At 37.5% G+C, this 18,134-nt stretch overlaps 3 protein-coding genes across 5 annotated transcripts; 2 read left to right on the top strand and 1 right to left on the bottom strand.

The window, feature by feature from the left end:
* Positions 1-822: 822 nt before the first annotated feature.
* LOC105458705 (beta-lactamase-like protein 2) lies at positions 823-5,396 on the bottom strand. Of its 3 annotated transcripts, none has more exons than XM_011704209.1 (4): positions 5,336-5,396; positions 3,415-3,723; positions 1,571-2,210; positions 823-1,434 (listed from the first exon to the last, which is right to left on the bottom strand). In XM_011704209.1, the coding sequence occupies exons 2-4, from the start codon at positions 3,540-3,542 to the stop codon at positions 1,306-1,308; spliced, it is 897 nt and encodes a 298-aa protein (XP_011702511.1). In that variant the 5' UTR covers positions 3,543-3,723; positions 5,336-5,396; the 3' UTR covers positions 823-1,305. The 3 variants fall into 3 exon arrangements, with proteins under 3 accessions (XP_011702511.1, XP_011702512.1, XP_011702510.1); XM_011704210.1 differs by having other exon boundaries at positions 3,415-3,718; positions 5,336-5,387; XM_011704208.1 differs by lacking the exon at positions 5,336-5,396 and having other exon boundaries at positions 3,415-3,860.
* On the top strand, positions 5,345-6,231 carry LOC105458717. Its single transcript, XM_011704234.1, has 3 exons — positions 5,345-5,379; positions 5,456-5,650; positions 5,725-6,231. Exons 1-3 carry the CDS (start codon positions 5,345-5,347, stop codon positions 5,972-5,974), a joined length of 480 nt encoding a protein of 159 aa, XP_011702536.1. The 3' UTR covers positions 5,975-6,231.
* Positions 6,232-13,543: 7,312 nt separating this feature from the next.
* Positions 13,544-17,845, top strand: LOC105458706 (Krueppel-like factor 13). The gene is made up of 3 exons (XM_011704213.1): positions 13,544-13,845; positions 14,638-14,841; positions 15,451-17,845. The coding sequence occupies exons 1-3, from the start codon at positions 13,792-13,794 to the stop codon at positions 16,384-16,386; spliced, it is 1,194 nt and encodes a 397-aa protein (XP_011702515.1). The 5' UTR covers positions 13,544-13,791; the 3' UTR covers positions 16,387-17,845.
* Positions 17,846-18,134: the final 289 nt, after the last annotated feature.

Here is an 18,134-nt window from a genome sequence, read left to right as displayed (position 1 = left end):
TATATATTTTATATTGACCGTTGTAATGTGTCCGTAGCTGCACGCGATGACTAATGGTTCGCCTCAACAGGGAAGATAACTTGTGTATCACTTGCGATATGTACCTCGTGAAAAATTGTCGTAAACGTGTGCTCTTCTCGTTGTACGCACGTCACTGATAACAGCTACCAGCCTAACTTCGACAGAAATTCGTAACAATGTATCATTATTTACTCCTGTAAGTTGAATAAATGTTTCACAATGATATTCTCACGCGCGTTCTATGTCTCGCTCTGAGGTTTCCTTCAATGTCAGTAAAAACTTAATTCAGACTTACAATAACAATATTAATTTGAATTAGACCGCGTAAGTGAATATAATACAAATAAATTTAAGAGCATCTTCCACAGCCGAGAGTGGATCTTGATCCTAACAATATTTTTATATAAATTTCAAATCATTATTCAGTCATTTAAACTATACCGCATCAAATTAATGTCGGATTTGCAGCGAAAAATATTTTTTACCTTAGCTAGGAGCCCATTGAAGATGAGACCTCTTGACTTTTCCAGAGCGGGCGTCTTTAAATTACCAATTCGATCATTGGATTAATTCAGAATTCTTTTGGTTAATTAATATTTATTATAATTAATTTCTTTTATTAATTTCAGATTTGTATACACATATATATATATTTATTTATAATGCAAAATTAATTAAGACATATACATATAATATAATCGTAATTAAATTTGTATTATAAAATAAATTTTATTGATATAATAAATTTAAAATATACTTATATACATTAAATATGCTTATATACAAAAAACATGATTAAAGTTTTTTTTCTAGAATTGGTATTTCATGAGTTTTTGGCCGAAATTATTTCGGCACTTTTAAGGATCGGCAGAAGTCACAACGGAGATCGTTGTTGGAAACGAATTTCTCTTGTTCCAAGTTATAACTAAAATATCGATATAATTGCAATATAATAATGATATCCACAAGAATTGCCTGCATCTTATTTAAAGTGATTTTTTTGGAAACAATAAGCAAAATAAAATTTTATTTTAATATCTGCACTGTAGTGAAATGCGGATAATTTTATTTATGATATTTTAAGCAATAAATTGCAAAATCCGGCTGTATAGCAGGTTTTGCAACTTCAGCTCAAAACATGGAAAAGACTCGTGGCAAAATATTTCTATTTTACGAGACAAAATATAGATACGTATCTATATGCAAATGAGGTGTAAATGGAATTGGCCTGTCGCTCCTGCCGACCCTCAAATACTCAATTTTATCTAATTTCAATTATTCTATTTATATTTTCCCCTTAATTCTCCACCAGCCACCGTCTTCTTCTTGCAAGACCTTCCCCTCTTTCTGTAGCTTGCGAAGATGATGTCCCACAGTAAATGCCGCGACCAACAACAATTTCTCAGGGGTTTCCTGCGCAAATATTTTTAATTTCAATTCTTTTTGGAAAAACAAATTAATCACTTGCATAAGTAAAACTTTGTTGTACCTTGGATTATTTCAAAGTGTTTAAAACAACATCTCGAAGAGAATGGTGAATATTTTATACCTTGTATATCAGCCTGACGATATCCATCTCCGTCATCGACTTGTCGTTTCCCTGCTCCTGCAGCATTCGCAGAATATCCTCCTCCCTCTGCTGCCTGTGCTTGATGTAATACTGTATACGCGGTATAGGATCCTCCAGAACCGGTCCGTGGCCCGGATAAATCGTCTTGGGCCGCAGCTCCAGGATCTCGTTCAGCGACACCATGTAATCGTGTAGGTCCTCGAAGACCGACGTGCCCTCGCCGAGGATGCAGTCGCCGCTGAACAGGATATTCTCGTCCTGCAGCAGCAGGCAGGCATGATCGCTGGTGTGTCCCGGCGTGTACATGATCTGGAGCCTCGCCCCTTCGACCTCCACCATCTGATTGTTCCTCAGGGGTTGCCACTGGACGGTTTTCTCGTCGTCCGATCTGTTCGTGTCGTTCAGCGACCGCGGTAATTTCCACACGGTCAGCTGCTTGCCCGTGGGGGACAGCCTCTTCACCAAGTTCCGCACGGACTCCACGCCGCCGATGTGATCGTGATGCCAATGGGTGACGACCAGATGCTCGATGGTCGCGTTCTCCTCGCTCAACACGCTGTCCAGAAGTTTCACGTAGGCGTCGGCGGTTTTCGCTTCTGTTGAGTCAACCAGCACACGTCTGCAAAACGAAATTGTTCGTTAAAAAAAAAATTAATTTGGGAGACAGCGCATTTTTTTCACATTTGCCACCTCTACATTTAATTTTTCTAAATTTATTTATAAATATGTATTTCATTTATCGCTCTGCTACGTGATTTTTAATTGATTAATAAATAATATTAAGAAAGAGATGCAGGAAAAAGATCTTTAATAGCTTAGAGCGATTATTCTGAAAAATATACACATAACGTCATTAGTTGCTACGAAAGTGTATTTTATAATTTATTTTAATGTCACTAGTTTACTTATTTTCTCATTTTTGTTATATATATATATATATTTATATACAGCTTTTCAGAAATATTTCAGATAACTTAATTATTATAACACAGCAATAATATAATTAGAAATTATGTATAATTATAACTCTTTTCAGAAATGCTTCAGACTTATTGTTAATTATTAATAACATAGTAATAATTATAATATAATTAGAAATTATGTATTATCTTCTAAATATTTTCTCTAATATTTTCAACTTTATTAATAAAAATAAAACAAAATGCACAAGAATAAATAAAATAATTGATTCCCAGGTAATGAGGCAATAGAATAAATTAATACATGTTATACAATTTGACTGATCGTATGATATTAATTCAAGTCCTCCCAAAAAAATGACAAACAATTATTCTCAATTTTGTGTTCGAAAAAGTCATTTTTTCTTGAGCAGTATAATTGAGACAAACGCTTTTGTCTTTTTTCGTCCGAATAAACAAAATGTTATTTTACCCTTAATAATTTGAAAATTGCGCTACCTATTGGCGCAAGCACGTGTTTACAATTCAGAGCGTGAAACCTAACCTTAAAAAAAAAAGTCTTGCACCCTCCTGTGATTTCTATTCCCCTTTGATCTTCGAACACGACAGCGGCAATTACAATTAATTCTTCCTCACGTAAATATTTAAACGTCATTTTTTCGAAGTCTCACGTAAATTTCAAATTTATTTACTCGATACATTTAGTACGATTGGTATGTTTTTAACCTAAAATCGCGCAATTGCGATACCGTTCATCTTTATTGATTGAAGAAAATGACGTTTTATTGACGTCAATTGCAAAAATGTTCAACTTTCTCTCTCTTTGCTGTCAAAATAAAATAACTTTCGGCAGTGTGTCGTCGAACACCTCACAGAGGCAAGAACACGAATGACGTTTGTCACCTGCGTCCAGTGCCCACGAGGTAGGTGTTGGTGCCCTGCAGTGTCATCGGGCCGGGATTGCATCCCAGGATCCGGATCACCCTGCTGGAGAGCCTCGCTATCGGCGGTAGATTCGTCAAGGTCGTCATAACTTCCTCGCGCGGCTCGCGGCTCACTCGGCGGAACGCTCGTCAGGAGAAGCAATAAGAGCAGGCGCACTTTGGAATCCACGTTCGCAGTATCAATACAGTGTCATGCGTTATCCAGCGTTATCTTTATATTTTAGTGCGGGCTGAGCGGGCAGAGAGGTTGCTGTCTACACTTCCTGCACTTATAATGAAGATACACGTGTATTGAAATAGATTTTATTTTTTCCAAATTCCTACGTTTCCAAATTGGCTACGTTCCGATATTCACTACTGTCGCAGTGCTGAAGAATCTATAGCGCGCGTGGCGATGTGTCATAGGTGTGGCGTATGCTGTAGATATTCAGTGCCGATAGTAAACATCGCGGAACGCAGCTCGTCGCCGTTTTCTCGCCGCGTCATTCAATGTATCAATTTCCGAGTAACACTCGATGTAACATATATTATATGAAGGTCATGATGTCACATATATATCTTGACTGAGATTAGAAAAAAAAGTTCATTGAATTTTGCTTGACGTCACTGTGACATTGCATATTTTACTTGGATTGATGCCGTGGCAGTAATTATTTCTTTTTTATAATATATATGTAATTGAAGTTAATTATTTTATGATTATTGCTATAGAATATAGATATAGAATTTATAAAATATACATATATATTTTTCCAATCAACGTAATTAACTACTAAAATGTATAATTATTAATCCTTTGATTGCCGATTTTCGGTATTCAACTCTGATGAGAGACCCAATAAAATCGAAAAATTTTTCGTAAACGCATTGCTTTCAAAATATTTTCTAATTGTAAGTTAAAATGGCAAATCTTGTATATAAGCAAAAAAAATAGAACAATGATCATAATTCTCTTTTTAAATTTAGTGTATTATTTTTTAATACTTTATTGTTTTTTTTTAATATCAATATAAATTATATTGTTTTCATTAAATATTTAATAATATTGAAAATATTCTTAACCGATAAATAAAATTGTTAAATAAGTAAACAAGTAAAGAAATCTGCAGAAATTCACATCAGACGTAAATATATGTCAATCGAAGTATACCCATTAAATATGACCATAAGTACCCATTAAATATGACATAGATTTTATATTATATTTATAGATGTCATAAGCCAATTACGTTAGAACTGCATATCTTGAAACTTCAGATAAATATTGACTATTGTTTGCTGAACAAAATATTGAAACGTTATAAATATGAAACAAAGTGAAAAAAATATAATGTGCCGAAAAAAGTCAAAACTATAAAGCTTATAATCACGAAAATTCAATGTAGAATATGTAAATAAAATAAACAATAATTTAATTAACAATAATAGTTTATAGAAAATTGTATAAGTAACAAATCATATCAAAGTTAATCAATATATTATATAAAATCACACAAGCATGAATGTTCATATGATAAATTATTTATGTGCTTTTAATATATTTAATTTAAATTGTATACATTTCTAAAACGCGCGTGCTTATTAAAATTAATTTTGATCTTTTTTTTGTAAGTCCTCCCTAATCAATTAATTGTTATGAATGAAAATATTGAAAATTAAAACTCTGAGAAAATATGATAAAGAATAATATAATAAATGAGGGGGGTTAATTTTAGGGATTTTTAAATCTTTATAATATAATATTTATTAAAAATTCAGGAGAGCTATCAAAATATAATTATTATATCCGATTATATAATTTGGATAAAATTTCAAAAATAGTTCGGATAAACATCAGATTTAAATTCACTAAATTAATTTTCAATTAAGTATACACTCACCTCTGCGAAATGAATCCAGATTCACCAGCAGACCGTAATGGAATGTGACAGAAGGCGGCGGAATACTAAATACATACAAGACAGACCTTACCTACAGTTTTTACAATATTAATATAATAGATCATTTGAGACTCTAAGAGATGGCGCTTCGTGGCCTATCGAATTTAATTCAAACAATCGCCGCACGTGCGACGCGAAAAGTACACGTATTCGCGTGCCGGCAAGTAGTGGTTCGGCATGTAGAAGTCATGATATCGCGATTAGCTTGGACTGTGCTCCACTTCACACGCGGATCACGAACTGTAATCGTAAATTGTAAATAAAACTTTATATTCTCCTTTTTATTTCTCAAAAATGTATATGCGCATTAATTACTCATTTTATTTTAGCGGCTGCGAAGAAGCTAATAAAAAAAATACCAGAATTCGGAAAATAAAGTCACCAAGTGTACGTTTGAAAAACACAGGCCGGTTCGGTATTATTGCCATTTCCCGTCGTATACCTGCATACATGAAGGGCCCGGCCGACTGCTCCGGCAGCCCGTTTCGTCATCGATGTTCGCCGCTCTCGCGAAACGGTGAATGGTGCAACGCGATCGCGTCCACGCTGCCCGGCCGCTTCGTATACGTATGTATGTAAACATACCGTGAGCGATTCTTTGCTGCGGAATTCTTCATGGCGATTGCACACGTGCCTGTGCGCCTTGTCACGGGAAAACAAAACGCGATATATCGCAACGCGGTATACATGGTCATTTTAATATCCTTGTACACGCGAATTATGGCGCTTGTCGCAATTGAGGCATACATAGAAAATGCATACAGGTTAGTGCATTTACTTCATATGCGTACAGGATTATTAAGGCATTAGGGATTCTACATGAAAAAAAGTGATGTATTAACAGCAATCCAGTTTTGAAAATAATCTTATTAATTCAGTAACAGTATTAAAGTAAACGTACCAGTGACTGAATATATATGTATCTGTATATCTGAACGCGTGTACAAAATTTATTAATCTCAAATGCTTTTTTTATTATAATATCAAAATTTAAATGTAAAAATATTTAACATTAATATTACCTTAACATTAAATTGTAAAAATTGTAAAAATATTTAACATTAATATTACATTAACATTAAAAATATTTAACGAAAATATTTACAATTAAATTATAATATTATGAAAGAAAGCATTTATAAGAATAAGTTTTTATGCTTGTTTTGTGTACTTACTCAGCTGTAGATATACACGTTCAGTCACTGATACGTTTACCTTAATTAAACAAATAGCATTTTATTACAGTAAAAGCATAAGACACATTTGTTTCGATACTGTTAGTGTTATTGAATTGATAACATTTTTTTCAGACTATTTTTTAGACTGTGGTTAACTAATGCCGTTAGTATAACGTCATTATTTGCAGAGAGATCTATCTCTGTGAAACGTTTACCACTTTCATCTTATACAATTCTTTTATATATAAAAAAAAAATATTTTACGAAAAATTATTTTACGACAACGTTAAGCGAACGATCCACGTATATATGTATATATATATATATATATATATATATATACATATATATATATATGTATACGTCGAACGAAATGTCAGGAAATTAATTCTTAATCATTTGATAACTAAGAATAAGAGAATAGTGCTGAAGATACAAATAAATTAATAATGAAATAATGATGAAAATTCTTTTAGTAATTTTTTTAATTATAGAAAATTGAGATATATTGTGTCTATGATATATAAGGTATTTAAATAATTTTCTGAATAAACTGGTTGAAATTTTTCCAAGACTGAACTGTTTGTATTTTTAGCACTGTAAATGTAAATTTAAATTCTTCAGGTACAGTTTAAAAAAAAATTATATTAATAATAAAAAAAAATTCGACATAATTGATTTGAATTTCGACCTTTAACAGACTACTTATATTATTAGTTTTCAGATATATAATATTTTTTTGAATTGAGCATATAATATGGTATATTAGACATTTTATTTAAATAATTTATTAATAACTTAATTTATAATTTTTATTAGTTATAATTATTTTTATAAATAATGAAACCTGTCATATATATAAAAGTATATAGAAGCACATCATAATTAACAGCAAGTTGCTCATTCATTTAAAAAATGAACATAATTTAATGCAGCTTATAGCGCATATTAAATAACTTTCTGAATAACTTTCTCATAACAGCTTCTATAACACATTGTGATTTTGAGATAACCTACACTGTGTATCTTTTAAATCTGATCTAATTTCTATGCCACTCACTGTGCGCCATTAATTATGACTTGAAAGTAATAGCGCAACTATACCAAACAGTCATTCCAAAGAAATTGTTATCTGCAATTTTATCTTGGCATGAGAAATCGCAACTAATATATCTCTTCTAATGAAACTGCTCCAAATATAGAAGTGAACGATTACTCGAAAGCGATAAATAATTTGCGTTGTAGAAGATTAAAGCTTCACCGAAATTTCCAGGGTAAACCTTTAAGATTCACCTCTCATTCCTAACGTCATCGCAACGGGATTTCGGTTTTATGTACGTTAAGTATTTCGCGACGTTGACCTACTAACATGTTTATCTATGGACCAGCCATCGATTCCCCTCTTCCCCCTCCTCCCTCCGTCAAAGCGACCCTAAAAATCGCCCTGACGCACGCGATCCACCTTCGCCCCGCCAGAGAGACGGCCGTCCCGCACGTCGTTTGCGTCTCTCGGTCTGCTTGCAGGTCGCAAACAGACGCGTCGCGTCGAAAGAGCGTTTAATCGTCTCGTGAATTATTTATTGCGACACACCGTGTCAACGGAAACGCGCGTGGCTGGCTGCACGGGTGCTCCTCAATGGAATCGCGCGAGAAACTTTCTGCGATCAAAGTCCCGCGGATTCCCCGTCGCGACATCGTCGATAATTATACAACCTTGGTAGAAAAGGTACAAAAAAAAAAGAATAAAAGTAGAAAAACAAAAGTAGAAAAAAATAGAAGCCAAGCGCATTAAGCGCTATCTAAACAAAATGTACGACAAAAATTTTGCGCAGTTGCAGAAGCGCATCACGCAATGAATAATTGTCGATAATTAGAAAATTGATTTTCTACGCGTCATTTTGTTTCGCTCGAGTTTCGAATCTCGGTATCGTAAAAATTCTCGCGAAAATGATACGTGTCTTTTTTATGAGCTCTTTATTTATTTGCGACAACGATAAATATACATGTATTATATTGTTCTAACAAAAAAGATATAATAGCACTAGTCTGCAAAAGACTATAAAAAAAAAGATTATTTTAAGCTAAAACCACTTCAGCTCTTTTCAATGTATTTTTATGATGCTGAACACGAATCCAAATTGTCCAAATTTGGTTATCACAAAACGAAAACTCATATCGAAATAAAACACATTTTAAAGTTAAAACTTGAAAAGTATACCTTCGCGTGGCATTAACGAAATTTATAAAAAAAAATTTACCGTTATAACGTCATGAAAATCCTCAAAATCATAATTTTTAGCTTCTTTGATGTCATTTTTCTCAAAATTATGGTATGCAGCAATGTGATAAATAAAATCGTATTCAACATCCGAAAAAAACTAATCGGAAGACAATTACCTCTATTTAGGCATTCTAAGATTTCAATTCGCAGATTAGTGTAATTGAATTCTTTCGCGTATTTCAATTCTTTTCCGACGCTCGATTTTTAGGGTCCCGCAAGAGAGCCCCGATAAGCGATCGTCCGTTTGGAACTCCGCGTAGAAGTTTCGGCAATCGTGAGGATCGATCGCGCAGTCTCTCGCGCTCCGCTCCGATACCCTTATTCGCCTTCGAAAACAAGATCAACGACACTTTTGCGCGTCGGCGAGTTGTTTAACTCCGCAGATAGCGAGCCGCGCCGAGGCCTCCGGCGCGGCGGCCACGCGCTCGTCGATCACGAGCACGGCGGCTGATTCGCGCGGCCGTGTCGGGCGCATCGAGAGACGTAATGATAAACAGTATAACGAGATATATGGGTTTCTGAACCAGAAATAAACGAACGGCTTTAATTTGGGATGAGACGCGAGTCTGCATCTCAGTGATTCTTCTCGAGCCGTCGAGCGCCATCATCCTAAAGGCCGATTGTGACAAAAACACCCCAATCAAACGAATGAGTCGAAGTGCACTCGACATATATTAATGATTTGCAGCGGACACTCGTCCTCGCAAAGCTCACGCGAGACAATAGACGATTGTGGTTTCTGCCGGAACGTATCTTAAACGAAACGTAACTTTCTGAAGAATTTCTGCAAAATTCGAATAATAAAAAGGCGATCCTTACGTTACATCCTTACGTTAAGGATGTGCACTTTTTAAAGAGCAATATAAAATAAATATAAAAATTTCCTAGATTGTTCTATTATTACGTATAAATATTTATATCTGTGTAAAATTGAGCACAATTCTCTTACATAAAAATTATTTGATTTCTTCGTTTGCATTTCTTATATGTAAAAATAATCGCCTCTTGTAATACTAATTTGCAAATTTGACGACGAAGCGGCATTACGAATTAAATTAAACTTTTCACGTATATGCTAATAAAATCCCAATAAATATTTATGCAAAAGTTTATTTATATTTATTTACTCGTTTAATTTTTAAAACTTATTTTTTTCTAATTTCTTTTTTGCTGCAGCTAGTTTTATCTAAAACAAAATATAGTCATTGCGCTGTATAAATCATTATAAGCCAAATTATTCGTTATTTTGTTTATTGCAGTTGGTTTCAAGGCGTATATGATCAAAAATCAGCCAATCAGCTGATATTGGCTTTTTGGCTGATACTTTCAGCTGATATTGTATATACACAATCCGAACATCCTTAAGTATTACTACTGACGTAACTAACGTAGATACGATATTTTTTTTCATTCTTCTTTACTCATAGGAGTAGATTAGATAGATTAGGTCAATATAATCTATCTAATCTGCTCTTAAGCAATTCGCACGGATTCAAATCTGTATTGCAGCGTTCGGCGTACAGATTGAAAACAAGGCTGAGGCGAGAGAATGGAATTAACCATTCCTCGAAGTGGGCGGCTGATATATTTAATACAATCGTCGCCGCGTGGAGCGTTCCTCGTTACTTCCTCGTAAACCGGGAACTCCCGGTTTTTCCGAATTTTCCGAGTACTCTTCGTGACTGCATTTCCGCGCGTTTCCACTTGAATGAGGAAAAAAAAATTATGCAGAGGAAAGACTAGCAAGTTTGTTTCATTACAATACTGGAGAAAAATATCTGATTGTATTAACTGGAAATCTGATTCAACAAAAGATATATATATATACACTCGTATAATCAAATCTGTCAAACGCTCTGGTCGAAATAATTAGAGATTCAATTATATAAGGAATTTTGATTGGTATCAGAATGCACTTTGCATATATTTTTTGTTTGTACAACTGTGGTGATTGCATCGATTCTTAAAAAACCGGATCGCGTGAGATTCGTTAGAATGTAGCACGTTTCCTACACGCGCGCATACATATTATATATTCGCGATGCACATCATACATCATACACGTGCGTACGGTATCTGCAGTGAACACAAGGACGAACGCAATACGTATTTAATTTTTTTTTTCCGCTGATGTCAAATCTAGGGAATATCTCTTTGTATTTTTTTTTTAATTACAATAATTGCAGTTGCGTATCTTTATCAATTTCAGATCGTTTTTTATTTCTTATTTAAGCAGTTTCTTGTATAAAATTAAACGACGATTTTCAAATATGTACATCAATGATAACAGCAAATTCAGATAGAAAATATTTTTGCTTTTCGAAGGACGATCACGGAACGGAAAGAGATAATATGTAGATAACCGATCTCAAGGAAAGGAGAAGTCGAGGTGTCAACTTGCAGACACGATTGGAGTATCAGATGTATTCTGTACTTCGGCTAACGATAAGAACAAATTGTAACGCTAATATTCCGACCGACCGCGAAACTTTTAATTATTAACGACTTAATCCAACACAACTCTTAAACAACCAAAAAATATATGCAAAGTGCATTCTGATAATATCAGAATTTCTTATATAATTGAATCTCTAATTATTTCGACTAGAGTTTGACAGATTTAATTATACGATTATATACCTTTTGTTGAATCAGATTTCCAGTTAATACAATCAGATATTTTTTTCCAGTATTGTAATGAAATAAACTTGCTAGTCTTTCCTCTGCATAATTTTTTTCTTACAGTAAATGTGGGGAATTATGAAACTTACGTACGCGTATATATTCGCGTTAAATTTAATTGGAAAACCAATAAAAATGGGCGAAATAATTTCAACAGAGAAAGAGTAGTTTTTTTGTCGAAAAATAAAATATGCGTATCTCGCATATTTACTTACTCGGCAAAATCACACCACCGATTGTCGAACGCATGTCCGCCGATGTAATCAATGTCGCGCGTTCATCGAATCTGTTATCGCCGCAGGAAGGACGAAGATATACGAGTAACATCGCGCGTGCCGAAGTGATTTATCTCATTGGTTGTTACGTATCATACGTAATTCATCATTCGACTACCAGTTTCGCTATCTTTCGCAAATTTCCATTTTTTTGTCCTGCCAGAGATCGAATAATATAAATTGACAAATAATATATATTCTCTCGACGTCGCGAGAGATGTATATATTGAAATGAGAATATATCTCGAAAGTGTTCTTTTTCTCTCCCAATGTATTTATTATCCGCTTGGCTGACGTACATACGTTCGGAAGGCCGCTCTTAAAGGTTTTTCGCAACGGCACGGCATTTCGGATGCGAGATACATATTTCTGCATTCGACTTTCCGATGCATCATTGTTTTATACGCGCAAATGGCGTGGAACAAAGTGTTGGGGCTTCGAGGTATCCAACGCTGCCTCCAATGCCTCGTCAATCCGAAGAGGCTCGGTACGGTCCTCCTTCCGCCGTTTGTTGCAGCCGATTACTCCGGATGCGGGCTTGTCGCGACGCGTGTCAGGTCATCGCTATAAGCAACGCGGTAATGTAGGACGTTTTGAAATAATTTGCTTGCGTAAGCGGGGAAGAAAAAATTTTTGAAAAAATGACAGAAAAGATTATGTACATAAATCAGAGGTGTATATATATTTACAATTTTACGATTTATTTTCAATGGTTTCTTTTTGCTTATTGAATAAAAAAAATTATTTAATATTTTATATCGCATTATTTTTATTGGATTATCAATATTTCTACATCATTCAATGTCTTCACAAAAAAAGACTTTTCTCGAGTTTACCTAATATATGCAATGAAATATCTGTCTTCTCCAGAACAGTGTTGATTATGATTGATTCCGATACATTCGCTTATAAATTATCTCACGTATCTTCAGTTGAATAAGTTTAAAACGAATTAAATAGCAGATAAATAAAAGAGAAAGAGTAATTACGGCGATGTTTTAAAAATTATTACATCCCTTCAACTGTGAGAAACAAAACAGCAATACTGAAATAACAGCAATACCTAAAATAATTCTGATAGAATTATGTAGTTTTAAACAAAAAAAAATACAAGCTGTAGTGATACGACGAAAAAAATATGTAGATCTTTGTTACCTAGAACGCGGGTCATTGCGTTCGTTTGAAATAAGAAACAATGAGAAAGTGAAAAAGAGAGAGAGAGACGAGGAGATAAAGGAAGAGACAAAGCAAGGCAGACAGAGAGAGAGAAGAAGAAATGAGTTTGCAGTGAAGGACGAAGAGATTCACAGAAGCGAAGAGAGACGAGGCCGTTCACGGTATGCGAACGAAGAGGGAAAGAGACGGCAGAGCCGTTAACAGAGTGAAACCGACGTACACAACATTAGAATAGTGGTAGTGGAGAGGGGGGGATGGAGAGAGGCATGACGACTCGCGGGAGTCGCGGGGCGCGCCATGACGCCATGACGTATCGACCGTGTTCGCCACGCGCGCTGACGTCACGATCACGGCCCGAGTCAGACTGGGAGCACGTGAACAGCACGCCCGCGATCACGCGGCCGCCGGCTGACCGGGCGGCGCCGATTGGCCGGCCGCCGGCGAGCCCCTCGCCGCGATTGGCCGCGCCCGCGCGCTCCGCGTGATCACGCACGTACACACGCAACGGTGCGCGCGGGTCGGCGCGTCCCGTAGCCAGGCGCGCCGACCAGGCCGACCTGGAGTGAGCCTCATTGCATCGCGAGACGCCCGCACGTTTACGCGTACTACTCCCGTCGCTCCGGTTTTCACGAGGAGGGCTCGGCGTGTCGTGTTTGTGTGTGTGTGTTTGTGTGCGCCCGCGCGCGCGCGCGCGTGTATAACTTCGTTCTCTTTTATTTTGCTTTGACTCTCGGGGAGCGGTGTCTGGCTTCCGTTTGTTTTCTTATCTCGAGCCGCGAATCGTCCCCGTCGCTCTGTGTGAATATGGATACAAATCAGGCGCCTCTTTCCCCGCCGGCCTCGCCCCAATTAAAACATGTAAGTGGACAGAGAATTAAATATACCGCCATAACATGATCACTCGCCCGTTGCCCGCGAAACTCGAACGTCTTCGCTTCTACGAAGTGTTGGAGAATTTTGTCATTCTTCTGTGACAGTAAATCGTCATTCTTACTAGTAAAATAGTCTTCTAGCTGAAAGAGCAATTTTTCATTTACGATATTAATGTAATTATAAAATTAATAGTAATAACTTTTATGTATTTCGATATTCTAAATTAATTTTATTGATATGAATTTGATTTTAATATTTCATGAATTTCAAAATTGCTAAAATTTGACTTTAAGTTATCTGAAGAATTAATTTTATTTTCTGTTCGATGGTTATACAGGATTATCAAAGTTCTTCAAATTCTACTTCAAATATGAAAGAATCGCGACATAATGAAATAAGACATAAAAATATAAGTAACATATAAAATATTCTACAGAAATTCTGTTATTCCTCAATAAACAATGTGTATGTTACGAGCAAATGTATATGCTTGTACATGTAAATAATTTTTAGTAATCTTAAAAAAAAAACAAGTTAAAAAAGTAGAAAAATTCTATTTATCTATTTTGTCCTTCAATCGCACTTTCCTTATAATTATGTGTTACTGTTATTTTACGCTGGAAACATATTTATTCCTTGCTTCATACATTTTATTTTAATCTCTTATTATGTCTGTCTCATTATGTCTTGAACTAGATAATTTTATCTATTAGGCATTTACGCAATCTGGAATCTTTTTGACAAAATTGCGCGCTCACGCCTTCTTTTGTTCCGCAGATGGAACCGCTACAGTTGTCGTTCAGCGTTGCGGCTCTGCTGGGGGAGAAGCTTTCGGACCAGTCGGCGAGATCTAATAAGCGGAAGGACGAAGAGGACGCGGGTTCCCATCCCGTTCTACCGCCCACCCCTCAGCCCTCCGACTCGGAGGAGGATGAACCACCCCAGAAGCGACGGTGCGTCGAGCAGTGCGAGCTGGCGAAGGTAAATAAAGCTGCAGATCGTTTTATTAACAGTCAGCTGCATTTCGCGACTCCCCCTCTCTCTCTTTTTCTCTCTTTCTTTCACCCTTCCTTTTCTTCTAGTTTCCCTTCAATTTATCGGCTCGTTTTAATCGACTGGAATGGAGAGCGGGCCGGGAACAGTTGCGATATGACTCCGTTTGAGCGCCGCGCGCATACCGTTTCATTCACTTCACTTTTTTATCCTTCGAGTAGGCGTACCCTCCGACGATACTTTCATCAAAAATGCGCGCTGACTTCTGTATCTGTTCCCTATTGATAAATAATTCGCGATCCGATAAGGCGAACTGCAGGCCATTCCACATTATGTAGCCTTAAATTATTTCTTCTTGACTGTTCATTATTCAATGCATTACGGAATCTTTCAAATTTGATCTATTTCTATAGATCGGACATTGAGATACACAATATATTTATTCTTCTGAACAAACTGTAGATCCTACGTTTTTTTTCTATTTTTTCATCGAGCGCGTAGAAATATCTTCATGTACTTCATACGTGTACTTCAGAATAGGCGACGTGTAACTTCTCCGAACTTCTCGAGTACAAAAGTGGCCTTTTATCGTTTCAGCTGCTGCTAGACGGCACGCCGCCGCCGAGCCCAGAGCCAGCCCGGGTCTCGGTGATAATGCGCGCCAATCGAGACGGCACCTGCAGTCCGGCCAATCTCGCTGGGTGCCCCGCGACCAGCGGCCAACTGGTACCACGTGATTCGCCCGCGCGACAGCCGCCCAGTTCGCGGGCGAACGTGCGAGCGAGCGTAACGGGACCGGTGGAGGACGTGCTGCGTAGCCTGAAGTTCAAGATGAGCTTGCGCAAGGAAGAAATTATTGTGAACAGCAAGAACACCGATCGCGAGAGCTGCCCGCAGCAACATCATCATCAGCAGCAGCAGCAGCAGCAGCAGTATCAGCAGCAATTACCGAGATTGCAACCGCTGGCGCCCAAACCCACACCCATCGTGGTAGCGAGCTTGCTGGGCTCGCCTCTGGTCCTACCGCGAGCGCCCCTTCTGCTGGTCGCCAACGCGGCGTCGACCGTGACCACCGCGACGACCGCCGCGGCGATGAGCGTAACGGGGCCGGTGGAGACGCGGCGCCGCGTCTACGAGTGCGAGCACCCGGGCTGCGGCAAGAACTACTTCAAGTCGTCGCACCTGAAGGCCCACACGCGCACCCACACCGGCGAGCGGCCGTTTCCGTGCCCGTACGGGGAGTGCAGCCGTCGCTTCTCCCGCAGCGACGAGCTGTCGCGGCACAAGCGCACGCACACCGGCGAGAAGAAGTTCGCCTGCGCCGTCTGCCAGAGGCGATTCATGAGGAGCGATCATCTGGCGAAGCACGTGAAACGCCACGCCAGGGACAAGTCCTCCCCCGCGTCGTCCTCCCCGAGCGGCCAGATCGTGGGCGCCACCCCGGCTCCGCTGAGGGTGAGTTTGCTGCCGGTGTTGGCGCCGCGGCTGACGCGACCCGTTCAACAGCTGGTACCACCTCAGCTGGCGGCTTGAAGGACGCGCTCGCGATTGCCGAAATCGCTCGATCGAGAATTCCACTCTGCCGCTCCCTCACGTGTGCGTGCCTTGATCAGAGTCGGATTGCATTGCTTCTAGCAACGTGGAGAGCAACAAAAAACAAAACTGGGCTGATCTGATAAATTAAGAGAATGTTAAAAACAAGAAATTAAAATAGCTAATTTTAAAAATTATATTTGTACTATGAAAAATGAACATTTTGATTTGGTGACGTTAATTGGAAAAAAAATGTGACGGCGAACTTCGACCTGACATTAATCTGATCAATTGGAAGGGTGTGTTATGAAGAGGGTTTCGATGTTTCAAGATGAGATTACTGGAAGTAAGTTTTTTTTTTACACTCTCCACGTGTGGAACCAATCGTGCTAAGCGAGAAGGGCAGAGTGAGCCGTAAAGGGGTGGGCGAGCGAAGACACGAGGTCGACGATTGGTCTATCGCGCAAGGATGGGACCCCTTGTTGTCGTCCTCAAACCGAGTACCTAAATGTGTCTGTGATCTGTGACATGCAAAGACAAGTGTGTCGTACACTCGAGAGTTCTGCTGTCTCACGAGTCACTTGCGGAGAGTCGGACTCTCTCATTCGCGGCTTACATTCAGTTGTTAAATGCGGCCGCGCCACATGCTTTTCACTTCGGAACAATATGGAATGTGATCACCGCGTTGAACAAATTGAACATGGACAGTCGCATTTGACGCAACATATGGGACACGAGAATTTAAAATTTCTAAAAAAATAAAGGGTACCGTTTAAAGTCGCTCGATTCTTCGCTGATCGGCGATTCTTCATGTAGACAATATAGAGATCTAAAAGTTATTCGAAAGACCGAGTATTTTCTTGGATATTCTTTGACTCGTTTTAGATTTTTCTATCGTTTCACACGCGCGGATGTACATATAGAGCTGCTCTTGGTGAACGGAGATCTTTAGGATCAAGCTTGAGCGCGTTGACCGAGAGGCAGAAAGAAAGAAAAAAAAATATTTATTTATGAGGAGACAAGACACTATTGATTTATGTATATAACTTACATGTACAGGCTTCTAAGATAAGGATCGCGCTAACGAGATTAGTTGTATATATTAATTAATATGGATAATGTAGGTGTGGATGCAATGCCGTGTTGACGTTTCAATATTGGTGCTGTTGATTATTAAAAGTTGTAATCTGTTTTTTTTTTAGCTATTTGAAATATCAGTTTCTTCTGCCAGAGTTTATTTCATGTTTCATATACTTTAAGGAATAGATTGTGGTTGATGTAATTTGTAAAATATTGCATCCGCTCCTGGGACCGCACAGCGTGTGTATATATGTATATGTATTTGCGTATCACAGTCAGGTGAAGAAACTTCGCTTGGCGGCATAAGACTTCAGTGTATCGTTGAACTGTATATAAAAGTTTTTCTACACTTAAATAAATTGCATACTTTCGTAAATCATTACGAATATATTACTCATCCTTCCTTTCTCTTTGCGTCTTCCTTCAAATCTATATCTAAATTATATCATCTAATTGATTATTTTGGAAACTTTAGTTAATACTATAGTTTCACGGTTTTAATGAAAAGTCCTTCATAAATTTTTAAAATTTGTGATTTTTTTTAAGAAAAATTTTATCTCCTTCCACCTCATCCCCTAAATATCTTTAAGTCTAATGTCTAAAGAAGTCGTAAATTTTTACAAAATTTTTAAATCCTTTGATTTTCACATTGTCATATATTTAATTTT

This window comes from Wasmannia auropunctata, unplaced genomic scaffold, assembly GCF_000956235.1.
Source record: "Wasmannia auropunctata unplaced genomic scaffold, wasmannia.A_1.0 LD334385.1, whole genome shotgun sequence".
Taxonomy (NCBI): domain Eukaryota; kingdom Metazoa; phylum Arthropoda; class Insecta; order Hymenoptera; family Formicidae; genus Wasmannia; species Wasmannia auropunctata.
The sequence above is the reverse complement of the archived record's forward strand: the minus strand, read 5'-3'. Positions and strand labels throughout refer to the sequence as shown.